The sequence below is a fragment of the Polyodon spathula genome, chromosome 24 (assembly GCF_017654505.1).
Source record: "Polyodon spathula isolate WHYD16114869_AA chromosome 24, ASM1765450v1, whole genome shotgun sequence".
Lineage (NCBI taxonomy): Eukaryota > Metazoa > Chordata > Actinopteri > Acipenseriformes > Polyodontidae > Polyodon > Polyodon spathula.
Genome location: NC_054557.1, coordinates 23973844 through 23993483, shown reverse-complemented (window position 1 = coordinate 23993483; position 19640 = coordinate 23973844). Strand labels below are relative to the sequence as shown.

General features: G+C 43.3%; 1 protein-coding gene across 1 annotated transcript in view; it reads right to left on the bottom strand.

The window, feature by feature from the left end:
* The window catches only part of LOC121298814 (zinc finger protein 271-like), a 105453-nt gene extending 86242 nt beyond the window's left edge, over window positions 1-19211 (bottom strand). Inside the window, 3 exon segments of the mRNA XM_041226045.1 lie at window positions 17144-17759; window positions 17850-18501; window positions 18871-19211. Coding sequence (XP_041081979.1) covers window positions 17144-17759; window positions 17850-18501; window positions 18871-18967 — 1365 coding nt within the window. The 5' untranslated portion in view covers window positions 18968-19211.
* Window positions 19212-19640: the final 429 nt, after the last annotated feature.

The window sequence follows — 19640 nt, the reverse complement described above, 5'->3', positions numbered from 1 at the left end:
ATACACCAGCAGCACCTGCTTATGACAGGGTTCATCATTTCATCTGTGATCCAGGGGCGATCAGGGACCAATGAACCCCTTCAGTAAAACTTACGGCTCTGACTGGTGCTAGCGTCTGGAAACTCAGCCGGCTCCTGTTCCATGTCACTTCCTGCAGACGTCATCTCCTGTTTAATGAGAACCCTGAGGCGAGAATGGTCTTTGGTTCTGTCATTTGAATTGTTTTCGCGCCTTCCTGCCTATCACCAGCGCCCTAGGTGGCCTTCCCAGCCTGCCTAGATAACTAGGCCTGAACGCCGCCCTCCACCACAGGCCAAACAAACAGGCAGAGAAAAAGCCGGTGGTAAGTGACCACCGCCAGCCAGGGATAACCGGTTCTCCAGCTGGAGGCCAAGGCTGGGGCCTAAAAAAGATGTGCCCCCTCCCAAGCCCAAGGGAGACCGCCCCTGAGAGGCTCCGGCTGTTACCTTCCCCCCTCACAGCCGGACTGACCACTGGACATGACCCATTGCAATGCTGCACCCAGGACTCCTGGCTGCTATCGACAATGACACACGGTTACGCTCTACAATTCAGCTTAGACCCTCCACTCTTCAAGGGTGTGCTCTTTACCACCGTCGAACCAGCGTGCACAATTCTTCTTCAACAGGAGATTGCCAATCTTCAACAGAAGCACGCTGTGTGCTTGGTAAACCCAAACGATGCCCTCAGTGGCTTCTACTCCAGGTACTTTCAGGTGCCCAAGAGGTACATCGGTTTCTGACCTATTCTGGACCTCAGTTTCCTCGACATGTTCTTTAAACAAAGGAAGTTCAACATGTTGGACAGTCCGTCCAGCCGGGCAACTGGTTCACATCGATTGACCTGCAAGACGCCTACTTCCAGGCTCTGATCAGTCCCGCGCATAGAAAATATCTACGCTTTGCCTTTCGAGGCAACACATATGAATTCTACGTGCTGCCGTTTGGTCTCTCGCTGGTGCCCCGCACATTTTCCAAGTGCATGGATGCAACACTGGCTCCGCTCTGGCTGTGGGGTAGTTGGATCTTGAACTACCTGGATGATTGGCTAGTTTGCGCACATTCCAGAGCACTCACGAAGCACACACAAGACAGGTCATAGCTCATGTGACGAAGTTAGGGCTCTCCATACATCAACAGAAGAGCAAGTCATTGGAAGTCACACGCTCTTAATTCAGAGAGGAGGCTCTTCTACAGGTCAGAATGTTTCAAAGGTTGTTGGGGCTGATGGCATCCGGCTCGAGAATCCTTCCTCTAGGGCTGCTGAGAATGCATCTGCTTCAAGCCTGGTTGAATACACTCAAATTGCACCCGGTCCGCGATCTACACCGGCTGGGGCGAGTGTCCAGACAATGCCGGAAGACATTGGAGTGGTGACTCCGCCCCGGCAATTTGCGCATTGGAACTCCCCTCAGCTCCCTTCACAGAAGGGAAGTCACTACGGACGCCTCCAGCCTGGGCTGGGGAGCCGTCTGGAATGGAAAGGGAATAAGAGGTCAGTGGAAGGGACATTGGCAGCAAGCGCACATAAATGCCCAGGGACTACAAGCAGTAGCCTGGTGTTATCTCATTTTGGCCAGCAGTTAGCGCACAAACACGTGCTGGTCCAGACGGACAACACGACAGTGGTAGCCTACATAAACCACCAAGGCAGCCTGCACTCACCGGGCCTTCACCATGCAGCGCACAGACTCTTGTCTTGGAAGCACAGAAACCTGCATTCTATCAGGGCGGTTCGCCTCCCCGGTGTGGATAACAGCAGCAGACGTCCTGTCCAGAGAAGCTCCAGACAGCTCAGATTGGAGACTGCAACCTCAAATTTGGGAGACGTTTTGTAGGGCACAAGTTGACCTCTTCGCCACAGCTGAGTCCACTCATTACCCTCTATGGTTCTCTATGGAGAGAGACGGGGGCCCCCTGGGAGTAGACACGCTAGCTCACCCCTGGCCACAGGGATTCTTGTATGTGTTCCTTCTGCTACCGCTATTACCCCTGACACTAGAGAGGATCAAGGTGAAGAGAGCCCAGGTTATGCTGGTTGCACCCAGATGACCGAGGCTCCCCTGGTTTGCTCTCCTCACCAACATGTTGTTGGGCCAACCGTGGCAGCTCCCACTCCACAAGGACCTCCTGAGCCAAGCGGAGGGGTTATTATGGCACCCAAACCCAGCCCAGCTCCAACTCTGGGTCTGGCCGTTGAACAGCACCGTCTATCCAGATGAGGTTTGCCAGATGCAGTGGTAGAGACACTACAGTCTGCTAGGACGCCTAACACTGGAGCCCAGTATTCATATAAATGGAAGGTTTTCCAAGATTGGTGTATTGCTGAAAGTCATGATCCTGTGACATGTTGATAGAGCCAGGAAGAGCGTTCCACAGTACAGGGGCCCTACAACTGAACGCTATATCTCTTACAGAGCCAGGGAGAGCGCTCCACCATACAGGGGCCCTACAACAGAATGCTATATCTCTTATATCCCTTCTCCACCTGCACACCTGAGCTGTGCATTTTGAAGTGTCACGGCAGAGAGAAAGTCTTCCTGCAGACACCATTGATACAGTGAGATGATACACCCCTAGAGAAGGGAAATAGGGAAGGGAATATAATAATAATAATAATAATAATAATAATAATAATAATAATAATAATAATAATAATCTGGCTTTGGGCTGAAACAGGCTGTGGGCAAGGTTATTGCATTTCGTCATGACGCTCAAGCATCATTCCAAGAAAAAGTGAGAATAAATGGCTGACATCGATGTAGACAAGAGGAAGGCTTGGGATGCTGACGAGGTGCAAGCACTGGAGTCAAGCGTGTGAAACGAAAAAATGTATACACAAATTTAAAATAAATGGGATTCAACCACATTTTTAAAAGTCCTGGTATTTTTCTTCAGCAATTTATACTGCATTCAAACAGTCTGAAACAAGCATGAGAAAAAAAAAAAAACAGGCTTACCTTTTTTTTGGAGTTTCGTGTTCTCAAGACTCACACATCTCTCTGCCATGAGCATTTTCTCCTCGATGTCAAAATGAAAAATATATGGGAATATGTTATAAATATGTAAAACAGTCTTTATTTACTATACATCTTCACTGTTGAAAGTTAAGTGTCTTCCCATTTGAAACACAGACTACATGCACAACACTTGCTCTCTACTTGCTGAACATCGTATTGTAGCGTCGGGTCTCGCGGACCCGCTGAAGATGACTTGTTGCTGTTGCATTCTTGTTGCAACCAGGTCCGCTCTTTGCCACCTGCAGACCCTATATAAAGCTGCAACCTGCACACTAAGAGAGAGATGGTGCTGAGAGAGGACTGCAGCAAGAGCTAAAGACCATTTTTGAGCTAAAGTAATGACACTTATAAGCGCCAATCCATTTTACAATAAAGGCCTTTCCAGCAGCAAAAGAATCTTTAGTGTTTCCTTTTTTCCCACTGGAACCCACTACACGCTGCCGCCACACTGGTGTCAGAAACAAGTGGAATATGGAGACCTCAAGAACTAGAATGCTAGAAGGACTCCTCACTGAGAGTCGGGAATGGGCAGTTGCTAGGACGAAAGTGAAGGCAGGTAGAGGGAAACAGATCAATGTCACGCTCCCCCAACCCAGCTTCATGCTGTTTCCCCAGAAGCTCCATCTGGAACTCTCTGTGCTGCAGAGCCAGAACAGGACTCTTCCAGGGCAACAACCCGGAGGCCTTGGGGACTGCCGTCGCCAGGATATGAGTCCACCAACCTGGGACCCTCACTTCTGGAGGTCCAAGTTCGCTGCGAGATCATGCTGCAATGAATGGAGCAAAGGGCAGCCCAACATGGAGAGAGCCTGCCGCCTGCCGAAATAAAGCCACCACCGCACCCAGCCGCTGTATCGCTGCACCTTTACCGCAAAACCCCTATCTCTAAGCCGAAGCTTCCCCACATCTCCCGCCAGACATCGCTGAAAACCATCCTGGTGCAGTTTGAGCTCGCAGCCACTGAGCATGCCTGGAGCTCTGCCATCAAAGTGTCTTATCTAACCCAATCTCTTGAAGGCAGCGCTGTAAAAATACTGCCAGATTTGGAACCAGATTTATTTTATTAATATTCTGGGGTTTAATTCCCCAGTGCTGTAGGCTATCTTTAATCTCTAATTCTGTAACTGCTTTTTATAATTTATTATTAGTACGCTGGTGACCTAATAGTAGAACTGATTGACATTTTGAGGAACCTAATTGCATCTCCTGTTACCCATTACGTCGTTCAAGTACTACCTTCCTGTGGCAAAGTGGTTGGTAAGGGGAACAGGTGTAGTGGTGATGCGGTGCAGGAGTGATGAACAGACAACGGTAATTCAGTGAACAAGTGTTTATTTGTGCTGTTTCCAGGTCTGGCGACCGTCAAATAATAAATCCCTGGCAGTACACAACAATGTGTAAAGCACGGGGATGGTGAAGAACACAGTACAGTCTCGAACAGAAACAAAGGCATGGTCACCAGTCCTGGGTGATATTCAAACGTGCAGGTGCTCTGTGCAGTGGTGCTCCGGATAGTGCTTTACGTGGCGACAGCTCCGGAGGTGTGCTTTAACTGTCTAGTGGTGCGAAAAAGACAGACAATTATGAACAAACAAAGACAACACATAACACGTATTTCACTCTGAGAGCTCCTCTCTCAGTCCTTCTGTCCTAGCGTTAACCCAAATGAAGGAAAAGATCAGCGTTACCCTGGCCCCTATATGTAATCCCGTATGATATCTAGGTAAACGGTTGCAGCTGCCTTATTACTTGCAGCTGCCTCTCGTTTACCTTTCAAGTCAATACGGTCTTACAACAGAGCCTCGCTTCTTTTCAGGCTGACCCACTTCCCAGTCCCGGAAATGAACTGTCAGGCTAGCCCTTCCAGATACTTCTCCTCTCGTTCTTTAGCGCCCTCACAGGTCGGGAGGAAGATGTATTACCAGAACTCATATTTCTGTCACAGTGCTTTACTGTCACAGCTTCATGATGGTGTAGAGAAACCAATGGCATTTGCTTCCCATTCCCTTACGCCAGCTGAACAAAAGTACTTGGTGGGTAGTAGTTGGCCTGCATTTGGGAGTGGGAGCGCTGGCATCTCCACCTCTACAGCAGAGCCTTCACAAAGCGAACTGACCATCAAGCTCTCACTGCACTTTTGTCCACTAGCGGCTGGGGACATAAACCACTAAGGCTATTGAGATGTGCTGACTGGTTAAACCAGTACAATAGTACTTTAGAATTCACACCAGGCCGACAGAACACAGTTGCTGATCTTCTGTCAAGAGAAATCGTTCCACCGTCAACAGTCCAGCAGTTAACAGACACCGAACTTGACCTAGTGCAACTGCTACAAGCTCCCCTGTCTGCGGTTGTCTCCATGGAATTCCTACATAAAGGCTCCCAGGACGATGCACTGTTTACCACGCTCCGCACCTACATCAGAGGCGGGTGGCCATCCAGCGTGGAAGGGGAGCTGTTGCCCTATTACAGAGAGAGGACAGAGTTATCCTGCTGGGAGGATGTCTGTATTGCCAGGGGTCACCGCATCCTGATTTCAGCAGCTCTGAGAGCACAGGTTTTGAGAATGGAACATACAGTGGCTCTCAAAAGAATTCACCCCACTTGGACTTTTCCACATTTTATTGTGTTGCAACATGGAAAAAAAATGGATGTAATTAGGAGTTTTCGCCACTGATCGACACAAAAAAGTCCATAATGTCAAAGTGAAAAATAAAATCTACAAATTGTTCTAAATTAATTACAAATACAAAACAGAAAATAATTGATTGCATAAGTATTCACCCCCTTTGCTATGACACACCTAAATAAGCTCTGGTGCAACCAATTGTCTTTAGAAGTCACATAATTAGTTGAATGGAGTCCATCTGTACGCAATTAAGGTGTTTCACATGATTTCAGGTTAAATACACCTGTCTCTGGGAGGTCCCACAGTTGGTTAGTAAATTTCCTAACAAAAACTACATCATGAAGACGAAGGAAGATTCAAAGCAAATGCGGAATATAGTTCTTCAAATGCACCAATCAGGGGTAGGATATAAGAACATTTCCAAGGCATTGAATATCCCCCGGAGCACAGTAAAGTTCATTATTAAGAAATGGATTGAATGTTGTACAACTGTGAATCTGTCTACAACAGGTCGTCCTCAAAAACTGAGTATGCGGGAGAGAAGGGACCTAGTCAGGGAGGCCACCAAGAGGCCTATGGCAACTGTAAAGGAGTTACAGTCTTCTATGGCTGAGCTGGGAGACACTGTGCATATGGCAACAATAGCCTGGGTGCTTCACAAAACTGGCCTTTATGGGAGAGTGGAAAAAAGGAAGACACTGTTGAGAAAAACGCACATCAAATCTCAGCTAGAGTGTTCCAGAAGGCATGTGGGAGACTCTGAGACCAAGTGGAAGAAGATTCTATGGTCTGATGAGACCAAAATAGAGCTTTGTGGCCTCAATGCTAAGTGCTATGTTTGGCGCAAGTCTAACACCGCACATCATCCTGAGAACACCATCCCTACCATGAAGCATGGTGATGGCAGCCAAATCCACACTGGAGTGGATTAAAAACAAAAACGTCAATGTCCTGGAGTGGCCCAGTCAAAGCCCGGACCTCAATTCAATTGAGAATATGTGGAAAGAGTTGAAAATTGCTGTTCACCAAAGGTCCCCATCCAACTTGACGGAGCTTGAGCAATTTTATAAAGAAGAATGGGCAAAAACTGCAGTGTCCAGATGTACAAAGCTGGTAGAGACTTATTCAAATAGACTCATGACTGTAATTGCTGCCAAAGGTGCCTCTACCAAATATTGACTCAAGGGGGTGAATACTTATGCAATCAATTATTTTCTGTTTTGTATTTGTAATTAATTTAGAACAATTTGTAGATTTTATTTTTCACTTGGACATTATGGACTTTTGTTGTGTTGATCGGTGGCAAAAACTCCTAATTAAATCCATTTTGATTCCATGTTGTAACACAATAAAATGTGGAAAAGTCCAAGGGGAGTGAATACTTTTGAGAGCCACTGTAAAGGACACCTTGGTGTGGTTAAACTTAAACAGCACTGCAGGGGCATTGTCTGGTGGCCAAACGTCAACCAAGACATAGAGATGATTCTCAAGGATTGCTCTGCATGCCTCCTCAAGGACATATCTTCTCCACAGACTCCTGCCCCTCTGTCTCCTGAAGCATCTCCAGTTGGACCTCTGTGGAGAACTGCATGGCACTCCAGCTCATGCTCGATACCTCTTAGTGGTGCATGACCTTCATTCAAAGTGGCCAGAAGCTCTGCCAATGGGGTCAGTCACCACTCAAGCAGTGATTCAAAGACTGGACTCATTGTTTGCTTATTGGGGCCTACCAGACATCATTACCACAGACAACAGGCCTCAATTCATCTTACTTGGCAGAAAAAGGTATAAAACACATCAGGACAGCATTATACCACCCGAGGCTAATGGAGGTGTGGAGCACCTCCGTAACCAGACGCTAAAGAATGGCATTTGTACTTACCTAACCGAGGGTTTGCAGTTTGAAGCAGCTCTCTTGCAAACCCTCCTACACTTCCGTGCCTCTAAGAACACAACTACAGGGGTGTCTCCAGCGTTGCTGATGCTGGGAGGGGCATTACAACTCCCTCTTGATCGCCTTAGTTTTGTAAAGATTAATCCTGCACTGTCAGCCAAACGTTTGCATGTTGAGGCTCAGCAGCAGCGTATGAAGCTGAGCTTTGACCAGTCCAGAAGGTTTTACCAGTCCCCGCCATCACAGCATGCTACAGCCTTGATGATCAGAACCATCAGAGATGCCACTTACCATCTTCAGGATGGGTCACGATGGCATGCAGATCACCTGAGGAAGGTTCCCGTGCCATCAGAAGCACAAAGACGGGGGAGCAGTCCTTCACTTCTTTCCTGATAACCCCCCAGCTGTGATTGACAACAGGTCTGCAGCCCCATCTGCACCTCCCTGGGATCCTCAAGCTGTTTGGTGACCTCAGAGGGCCAAACAACAGCCTACATGGATGGAGGACTATGTAACTGACTAATTGTGTTTTAAAAAGGGGGGGAATGTTATGTTTAGAGTTTTGCATGTTAGATGATACAGGGGTGATGTAATGGGGTACTGTGGAAATCGGGTGACAAGTGTTGTTCCTGTGGAGACAGCGTGGGATAGGAACACAGAGTTAGACAGTCTAAAATAAAGCTACATGTTAGTGAGTGTTTATTCTGACATTTAATAAACAACAACTTGCATAAGTAAAAGGGTCTTGCGTCCTACCTGACACAACAGCCAGCACTTCTGGTGCATCTACCTGTATCCATGCATTTGTCCTGACATTGACAGCTGGATAAAGTGAGCTACTTCTGTTTCATCAGTTTGGTTTTTCCTCCACTACAGCTGTTTCTTTTTTAGTACTCTTTCTAAAGTTCTATTGTTAATTTTGATTACATGCAACTCTTCCAATAATTAAAGTATTTCCTTGTTAGTAAAACCATAACTGAAGTATTAAGCACTGTTACCCCTGTATTTCACGCTTAACAACCAGTAAGATGTACCCTTTGTAAGTCGAAATAACTAGATAGTAAGTTGAAATAATGAGATAGTAAGTCAAAATAACAAGATCCTCAGTCAAAATAATGAGATCCTATTATTATAAAAAAAATAATCGCTGCAGGCTCAACGAGAGCCATAGCTGTATGTATTATAACGGCACAGCTGTATTTTCTTTTATTTCCATAGCTGTATGTATTATAACGGCACAGCTGTATTTTCTTTTATTTCCATAGCTGTATGTATTATAACGGCACAGCTGTATTTTCTTTTATTTCCATAGCTGTATGTATTATAACGGCACAGCTGTATTTTCTTTTATTTCCATAGCTGTATTTTGGTGACACGGGTCTCTAAACTTTTTTTTTTTTTTTTGGAAAGGAATGGACAGATGCTGTAATTGTCAGTATAAAGCAGAGGTCTTGTTTATTCTTCTAAATAACACTCAGTCCCTATGGACTGAGACTACGTCAAAACAACAACCCCCCCCCCCCCTTTCTCTTATTACTTATCTCTCTAGACTCCCAGTACCTGCCCTCCCCACTCGTTCCAACTCCAGTCGCCCTCACAGCCTAAATTAACGTTCGCCTTAAATGAAGTGACACTCTGTAAGGTCTGTCTTCTCAGTCGCTCTCCCTAACCACTCTCTTCTCTTGTGCAATCCCTCTCTCTTATACCAGCCCACAGCAGAAAAATAGGCACAATAAAAGCAGGTGAAACGCATGAAAAACACAAGCCAATTTAGTAGGAACAATTGGGGCAACCTTGACCCCCACCGCTTTGACAGTTGTGTCTGTTTGCTTTGTGCTGGGCAAGGCGGCCCCAATGGTTTCTTGAAACTTGGCTTGTGTTTTTGACATCTCTACTTTAAATGGCTGGGCACTTTTGATAACTGGATGTTTTTTTTTTCCCATTTCCAATGTGTTTTTGTTTCAGATGTCTCTTCTTTATTCACATAATAGTGTGTGTGTGTAATGGCAAGAGCATTTTAATGCAAAGTTATAATATTGGACACATTTCACATCATTCAAAGTGTGAAGATTTTTTTTTTTTTTTTAATAAGTTTCAAACTTCTGTATGCCTATCGGTAGTAAAGAAGCATCTACATTTCCAAAACTTTATTGCTAGTTACTGATTTTGATTTTGGTTAAAAAGTGTAAAAGGATAGCAATGGTAAAATATAATGTACATTTTCCAAAATGTTCAACATTGTATTTATATTTGTATGCACTTGTCTACAAACTTCTATATGCAATATCAATCACAAAGTGAATGACATGGACATGTCAATGCTAGAAATATTTTTTTGCCTTCTAATCTTCTGGATTGCTCAACTTACAATGTACTCCAATTGTAAAGCATTAGATCTGTTGATAAAAGGCTAGGTACATGTCTTTTGCATTTCTTGGCCATGGTTTGAGTTCAGTAAGTGTGTCATTTGCATGCACCCACTTTGTAGTGACAGGCATTGAGAGGGCATACACATAGTGTCCTGAAGAGACATCGCCTCCTTAGTGTATGATAATGGAAGATGGTTTGTATTTGCGGTTGTCCACATTAATTGTACTCTTGTGCACACCAGTAAAGTTGACATCTTGTCGCTTTGTAATATTTCTGTTTGGCTCATTTTTCCAAAGCATAAGCAGCTGGACTGCAAGCATTCTTCTTGCTGACTGAAAGACTTCACGTTTCATCAGTGTGAATTGTTGGCACTAATCACATATGTCAACATCAATGAGTGTTCAGTTCTGCTCCATATGAATTCGTTGTTCGAAACACAAGCAGAGAGTAAACATGCCCCACTTCTTGATTTCATGTGTGGTACTCACATCCTGTACATAGTAAGTTCAAAGTAAATGCGGTGTGTGTGTGTATTATTTGAAGGAGGGTGAGTGGTGCGTGTGCATTATTTGAAGGAGGGTAAGTGGTGTGTGTATTATTTGAAGGAGGGTGAGTGGTGTGTGTGTTATTTGAAGGAGGGTGAGTGGTGTGTGTATTATTTGAAGGAGGGTGAGTGGTGTGTGTGTGTGTTATTTGAAGGAGGGTGAGTGGTGTGTGTATTATTTGAAGGAGGGTGAGTGGTGTGTGTGTGTTTGAAGGAGGGTGAGTGGTGTGTGTGTGTGTGTGTGTGGGTGTGTGTGTGTGTGTGTTATTTGAAGGAGGGTGAGTGGTGTGTGTGTGTGTGTGTTTGAAGGAGGGTGAGTGGTGTGTGTATGTGTGTGTGTGTGTGGGTGTGTGTGTGTGTGTGTGAAGGAGGGTGAGTGGTGTGTGTGTGTATTGAAGGAGGTGGTGTGTGGTGTGTGTATTATTTGAAGGAGGGTGAGTGGTGTGTGTATTATTTGAAGGAGGGTGAGTGGTGTGTGTATTATTTGAAGGAGGGTGAGCGGTGTGTGTATTATTTGAAGGAGGGTGAGCGGTGTGTGTATTATTTGAAGGAGGGTGAGTGGTGTGTGTATTATTTGAAGGAGGGTGAGTGGTGTGTGTATTATTTGAAGGAGGGTGAGTGGTGTGTGTATTATTTGAAGGAGGGTGAGCGGTGTGTGTATTATTTGAAGGAGGGTGAGCGGTGTGTGTATTATTTGAAGGAGGGTGAGTGGTGTGTGTATTATTTGAAGGAGGGTGAGTGGTGTGTGTGTGTGTGTGTGTGTTGTTATTGAAGGAGGGTGAGTGGTGTGTGTATTATTTGAAGGAGGGTGAGTGGTGTGTGTATTATTTGAAGGAGGGTGAGTGGTGTGTGTATTATTTGAAGGAGGGTGAGCGGTGTGTGTATTATTTGAAGGAGGGTGAGCGGTGTGTGTATTATTTGAAGGAGGGTGAGTGGTGTGTGTTTTATTTGAAGAAGGGAGAGCAGTGTGTATTATTTGAAGGAAAGTGAGCAGTGTGTGTATTATTTGAAGGAGGGTGAGCGGTGTGTGTATTATTTGAAGGAGGGTGAGTGGTGTGTGTATTATTTGAAGGAGGGTGAGTGGTGTGTGTATTATTTGAAGGTGGGTGAGCGGTGGGTGTGTATTATTTGAAGGAGGTTGAGCAGTGTGTGTGTATTATATGAAGGAGGGTGAGCGGTGTGTGTCTTATTTGAAGGAGGGTGAGTATTGAAGTCAATGTTTTTTAGGGTGTAGTCAGTAGATGTTTTTTTTAGCTCAATTTCAATACAGAATGTTCTTACATTGTGAATTTGAGATGGCGATCCATCCTTCTTACTATATACAGCTCTGGAAAAAATTAAGAGATCACTGCAAATGTTTTCTTAAATCAGCATCTCTACATGTATGGCAGCCATTCCATTCCAGTATCTGTTGAATTCCAACACAGGCACACCTCATTCTACTGAATGAGGTACTGATTAGGGGATCACCTGAACCAAATCTTATTTAATGAGGAAAAGTATAAAAACCACTCCTGTGGTCATCACTATCCTCTTGCAATAGGACCAGCTGGATGGAAAAACAGTGCTAGCAGTACCTCAAAAGTAATTGGAATCCAAAAATAACTATTGACCATGCCCAAAGAGTTGAAAAGGAAAGTTTTGAGTGTGGAAAAGAAGGGTTCAATTCTGGCTTTACTGGCAGAGGGATACAGTGTGCGTCGGGTTACTTCCATCCTTAAAATTTCAAAGACAGCAGTTCATAAGAACAAGGTCAAGCAGCACACATTGGGGACAACAAAGCTACAGACCGGCAGAGGGCGAAAACGACTCTCCACTGACCGGGATGACCGCCAACTCATTCGAATGTCACTCAGCAACCGTAGGATGACATCAAGTGACCTACAAAAAGAATGGCAAACGGCAGCTGGGGTGAAGTGCACGGCGAGGACGGTTCGAAACAGGCTCCTAGGGACAGGGCTGAAGTCGTGCAAAGCTAGAAAAAAGCCCTTCATCAATGAGAAGCAAAGAAGAGCCAGGCTGAGGTTTGCAAAAGACCATAAGGATTGGACCGTAGAGGACTGGAGCGAGGTCATCTTCTCTGATGAGTCCAGTTTTCAGCTTTGCTCAACACCTGGTCGTCTAATGGTTAGACGGAGACCTGGAGAGGCCTACAAGCCACAGTGTCTCGCACCCACTGTGAAATGTGGTGGAGGATTGGTGATGATCTGGGGGTGCTTCAGCAAGGCTGGAATCTGGCAGGTTTGTCTTTGTGAAGGACACATGAATCAAGCCAAGTACAAGGTTGTCCTGGAAGAAAACTTGCTTCCTTCTGCTCTGACAATGTTCCCCAACTCTGAGGATTGGTTTTTCCAGCAGGATAATGCTCCATGCCACACAGCCAGGTCAATCAAGGTGTGGATGGAGGACCACCAGATTAAGACCCTGTCATGGCCAGCCAAATCTCCAGACCTGAACCCCATTGAAAACCTCTGGAATGTGATCAAGAGGAAGATGGATGGTCACAAGCCATCAAACAAAGCCAAGCTGCTTGAATTTTTGTGCCAGGAGTGGCATAAAGTCACCCAACATCAATGTGAAAGACTGGTGGAGAGCATGCCAAGACGCATGAAAGCTGTAATTGAAAATTAGGGTTATTCCACCAAATATTGATTTCTGAACATTAGTATTGTGTTGTTTAAAAATGAATATGAACTTATTTTCTTTGCATTATTCGAGGTCTGACAACACTGCATCTTTTTTGTTATTTTGACCAGTTGTCATTTTCTGCAAATAAATGCTCTAAACATACCTAGAAATAGTAAAACCAGAGAAACTGATAATTTTGCAGTGGTGTCTTAATTTTTTCCAGAGCTGTATATATATATATATATATATATATATATATATATATATATATATATATATACACACACACACACACACACACACACACACACACACATATACACATATACAGTACCTATACAGTTGAAAAAGTATTCACCCCCTGTCCGATTTTCTGCATTTTTGCATATTTTTGACATTGAATGTTGTCAGATCTTCAATCAAAATCTAATATTAGATAAAAGGAACCCTGACTGAACAAAAGACACAACATTTTATACTTATTTCATTTATTTGTTAAAGAAAGTTATGCAACACCCAATGTCCCCGTGTGAAAGAAGCACCAATCTTTGTTGTCATTTTTTCTCTCAGACTCCCTCTATATACTACTACAAAATGACACCAAAGATTGGTGCGTCTTTCATTTGTTTGGTGCGCAAAGTAATCAAACATGCAATCTTCAGGTGTGAAAGTTATTGCCCCCTAGTTAACTCAACTCAATTAAAGGATTAGTTAGGGTCAGCTGTTTGAATACTTTGGTTAATAATCAGGCCTGATTAGGGCCAGCCCTGCCCAATATAAATCTGACTAACTTTGGCCCTTACCATCAGAGTGAAGTTGTCAGCACAATGGTTCTAGAGACACAGCATGCCAGGGGGCAAATTCTTTTTCAAGGCACTGTATATATGGCTGATATATGGCTTATATTCCGTTTCCCGGTACGGTTCATTTGAGTTTGGAACTTTTGCCCTTAGTGTGAAAGCTCCAAACGTTCCCAGGAACGATTAAAACGAACCGTCCTGAGACCACATGAAAGAGGTGGGATGGTTACATCCGTTCTGGGGACAGTTAGCTTATTTTTGCTTCAATGTGAAAGAAAAATGTTCTCAGTTCAGTTGCGAACGTCAAGTGTATCAAACCTGAAGAATCTTGTATACAATAGTATTATTGCTATCATTGTGGCATACCTTGAAAGTGAAGATTCACTTCATGGAGATGAAGAAAAGTATCCCGTTGCCTCTTCTGCAGCTTTAGATGTATTATGCTTTAGCTAACTGTGATATCGGATAGTAAACGTTAAAAGTTTTTTTTTTTTTTTTTAGATTTTTTTAAAAAACGGCACATTTAAAACAACCGAGAATTAAGAATATTTAACTATGTCATATATGTTATATTAGGCAGGCCTATATAATAAACAAATCATAACTTGAGATTTGTTTTCGTAGTCGTGCCAGTAGCTGAGAGACTACAAACTCCGGGTGAGATTTTGTGCAAACAGCAGATCCCATAACAAGATGAACACGAAGTAGGCTATAATAATAATACAGGGTTTTATTTCATTCACGTTTCTCTCATGCAGTGGTTTCAATTGAATGGTAGTTTTACTTTAATTTGTAAATTCTATGTCGTGAATACATTTTAATTAAGTTTTTTTTTTTTTATCAGTGTCCCAGTACTATAAAAAAAAAAAACAATTGCATTGTGTTCAGTTTAGCCTAGATTGTAATATTGCTACTGCATCATATAGATCAGCTGCATAAGGACCGTTTGCAACAGAGTAGGATATGTTAAAAAAATAAATAAATAAATAAATAAAAAACATGAGATAAGCGGCCTATGAACAGTAAGTGCAAAACTTTTTATTATATTAAATGTTTTTACGTATCATGAATCAAACTGTACCGAGTTTTGTTTTATTTGTTATTTATTAGCTATTAGCTGTTTTTTGTGTTCTCAGTACAATTGCAGATGTGCATTGTGAAAGGGAAGTGTTCTTGATACACTTGCATAGATGAATGTGAACTCAGTACACTTCCAAGTGTACTCAGCACACATCCAGTGTGAAAGAAAAACGATCCAAGGTTTCCACTGAAAAGCGCCGAGCACACTTGGTAAGTGTACCATACTCTGTACACTTGCAAGTGTTCCCAGTGTGAAAAGGGGGTTATAAACATGTATGTAATTATGCTTTTTATACTTGGTTGTTTTGTGTTGTATTTTTTTGTGATATTAAAGAAGCCAGTCAGTGCATTTGTTTTGTGTGTTTTTAATTAATTCTAAAGGTCATCAGTCAGAATTCTTGAAAACCAGGGACCGGTTGTACAAAACACCTCCAGGTAAGCCTTTACTGCACAGAGCACTAACAAAATAGTACTAGTAAAATACTACAACAGTCTTCTGTTATCTCTATCACACTGGGCACTGCATCTATATTTTAATAATGGTGCAGTTCTATTGCAACACATCCTAACTCCTGCATTGGGAGACAGTGGACCAAACCCTTCACTCAGCTCACACAAGGTTTAATTGTACAAATCAAGTATCATTAGAACTCAGATTTTTTAACAAGGTCCCAGATTATTGTAATAACAAAATACTCCTTATACAACACAAACTCACTCGTATAAACACATTTCAATTCAGTTCGTTGAAACTTAAGTGAATACGTAATATAAAGTGCTTGGTTCACTTGATAATATAGCTGCCTGTTTCTAGATGAATCTTCCGATTGATATGAGGAGGCATTTTATGCAGAAATGGCACAGAGAGACTTGCCAGCAGTGGATAAAGAACAAAACTCCCCGCTCTGTATGTAAAATTCTGAACAGCATAGAGAAAATAAACTGGCCCTTTGTTTATTAATACACACATTGTGCTCAGTGGCTGGTGTAGGTGCACTAGATATGAATGTAGTACCAGCAGTAAACCATGGCATAGAGTTCTCATAATATGAATGTTTTTGCTAGTCCCTTAACAGAAACAAAATATGTTAAAACCACACACTAATCAGCATTAATACTAAACAGATATTTAAAACAAAAGCAGCAGTATCTAGTAGGCAGGTATTCAAAGGTTCGTTCGCTCACCAGGAATTCGAAGGCAGTTTCAAACCTTCGAAGGTTCGTCAGGTGGTATTCATGCACTGTGTTTTTTTTTTTTGTTTTTTTCTTCTTCTAAACGTAAACGGTTTGACAATGTGTGAATACTATAAATCACACTTTAAATGTTGGATTCTTTTGATTTGATCTTTTGATTTGTAGAACATATTACTTAAACAAGTTGGTTTAAAATCTACAACCAAATCATTACACGTAGCAACTCTATGTGCTGCTGCCGTGTATGGAGCAGGGAATGTTATCCAAAGCACTGGGGGGTACCTAGCGTGGTTGTAGTGCTATGGTAGAATATGTACTGAATACCTAGCATACAGCATAGTGTAAGAGAAATGCTATGATTGAATATATTTGAAACATACAAAATATACACAAACGATAATAATTTTAATTAAAAAAAAAATTTGTAGTAGTGACGCGTAACCTGCTTGGAACGATGACTGGTAAATGAAGCTTTGTTCTGCCTAAGTCTGCTGCAGTTGGTGCTGCTGCAATGCAAGCTTACTGTATATACCAATTACGTGTAAAAAAACAACACATATTTTTATTTAAATGTTAAAAATATGATTACGGTTCTATATAATGTATTTTTAAACTACATGTGAATGTTTTATTCCATTTACATGGATTACCTGTAAAATAGTGCCACTGGATGAGGTGCAGAACAGTTTATTTTCTGCATATTCCCGCTCCCGGGCACTGACTGCATTGACAGCCTGAGTTAAACTGACAGCAGAAAAGCCTCCTGTGACACGTCTGCATCACCGTCCACTTTCTGACACAATCACAGTGCAAGAGAATTGGAGTGCATTTTTTACCATTTAACTGCATGCTCTTAAGAGTGATACACAAAACAGTAATTACACAGGGATCCATAATGCAAAGTTAACGTTTTTTATCTCATGAGTGAAAAGTCCCATGGAACATAGTCTTAAGGTTTCTCTATGTGAATTCGCTGGTGTTTTTTTAGGTCTCCTGAAACTCTGAAATTCTTCCCACAATCAGAGCAGCAATACGGTTTCTCGCCTGTGTGAGTTCGCTGGTGTGAAATAAGGCTGTTTGACTGACTGAAACTCTTCCCACAGTCAGAGCAGCTGTACGGTTTCTCTCCTGTGTGACGTCGTTGGTGTTTTTTCAGATCTCCTGACTGACTGAAACTCTTCTCACAGTCAGAGCAGCAATATGGTTTCACTCCTGTGTGAATTCACTGGTGTGAAACAAGGTTGCTTGACTGATTGAAAATCTTCCCACAGTCAGAGCAGCTGTACGGTTTCTCTCCTGTGTGACTTCGCTGGTGTTTTCTCAGACCTCCTGACTGACTGAAACTCTTCCCACAGTCAGCGCAGCAATATGGTTTCACTCCTGTGTGAATTCGCTGGTGTGAAACAAGGTTGCTTGACTGATTGAAAGTCTTTCCACAGTCAGAGCAGCGATATGGCTTCTCTCCTGTGTGAATTCACTGGTGTGTTGTCAGGTATCCTGAAACACTGAAACTCTTCCCACAGTCAGAGCAGCAATATGGTTTCACTCCTGTGTGAATTCGCTGGTGTAAAACAAGGTTGCTTGACCAATTGAAAGTCTTTCCACAGTCAGAGCAGCAATACAGTTTCTCTCCTGTGTGACTTTGCTGGTGTTTTCTCAGGTCTCCTAACTGACTGAAACTCTTCCCATAGTCAGAGCAGCAATACGGTTTCACTCCTGTGTGAATTTGCTGGTGTGAAACAAGGTTGATTGACTGATTGAAAGTCTTCCCACAGTCAGAGCAGCAATACGGTTTCTCTAATGTGTGAATTCGCTGGTGTGTTGTCAGGTATCCTGAAACACTGAAACTCTTCCCACAGTCAGAGCAGCAATATGGTTTCACTCCTGTGTGAATTTGCTGGTGTAAAACAAGGTTGCTTGACTGATTGAAACTCTTCCCACAGTCACAGCAGCGATATGGTTTCTCTCCTGTGTGACTTTGTTGGTGTTTTTTCATGTCTCCTGACTGACTGAAACTCTTCCCACAGTCAGAGCAGCAATATGGTTTCACTCCTGTGTGAATTCGCTGGTGTGAGACAAGGTTGCTTGACTGATTGAAAGCTTTCCCACAGTCAGAGCAGCAATAGGGTTTCACTCCTGTGTGAATTCGCTGGTGTGAAATAAGGTTGCTTGACTGACTGAAAGTCTTCCCACAGTCAGAGCAGAGATATGGCTTCACTCCTCTGTGAATTCACTGGTGTTTTTTCATGTTTCCTGATTGACTGAAACTCTTCCCACAGTCAGAGCAGCGGTACGGTTTCTCTCCTGCTGCTGGAGTGGAACCTGAAAAATATTAAGAGGAAAGAAATTAAGAGGAGCTGCTTGAAGGCACGTGGCTAGGTGGTGGAATGGATTAAAGCATGTGAATTTCAGCTGTGGGGGGTTGCACTGGGTTACATCAGTTTAAAATAGCAAAGTTAAAACTTAAAGCCTTTACTTTGTGTAATAGCAGTAAGTAAAGTAAAGACTGATGCTGGTGCAATGGCAACATTATATCTATATCTGAAGTTCACCAGTAGTGAATTGGTTGGAGTGGAACAGAAAAAACTAACAGCTACTAATGTGACTTACATGCTCGCTCCCTCCCCCTTAACCACATTGGATATCTTGCAATCTAGAATGATAATGTCCCAGCTACTGGGAGTCACTCACCTGTTAGACTGCATTCTGAACGTAACTGTCCATCTTCCTTTCCACCTCCTTGCTTGCTGTTAGGAAAGCCTTCCTCTCCAGCACCTTGCTCTCTCATGCATATTCTCTCCAGCACCACGCTACACTCCCACAGGCGTACAGGCTCCAGCTCAGGGATGTTTGGTTTGAAGTCCTCGGATTCTTCCTTCCCTGGGTCCTTGTGGTCAAATTCTACTTCAGGGGGCTCCTGTTTAATACAGACAATTTCCAGCACCTCTTCTTGTTTAACAGGAAGGGGTTCTTCTGTCTGGGGGATCTCCAGTTCATTGTGCTCAGCTTTAATCTCAGAGACCTCTGGCTGACTGCTGTCACATTGCATCTCACAGAGCTCCTGTTTAATGGGGAGGGAAGCCAGCCCAGAGAACTCCACTCAAATGGGGACAGGTTCAAGTTCAGGGAACTCCTCTTTAATCTGGACAGATTCCATCTTCACACTGTCCATAGCAGCACACTGGATTCTGTTTAGTAGCTGCTGGAAAAATAAACACACACACACACACACACACACACACACACACACACACACACACACACACACACACACACACACACACACACACACACACACACACACACACACACACACACACACACACACACACACACACACACACACACACACACACACACACACACACACACTTATTTATTGAACCACTTCAGCTCCAGGATGAAAGCATGCACATCAAATGAAAACGCAGTTGCATTACCATGTCATACCTGCATACATC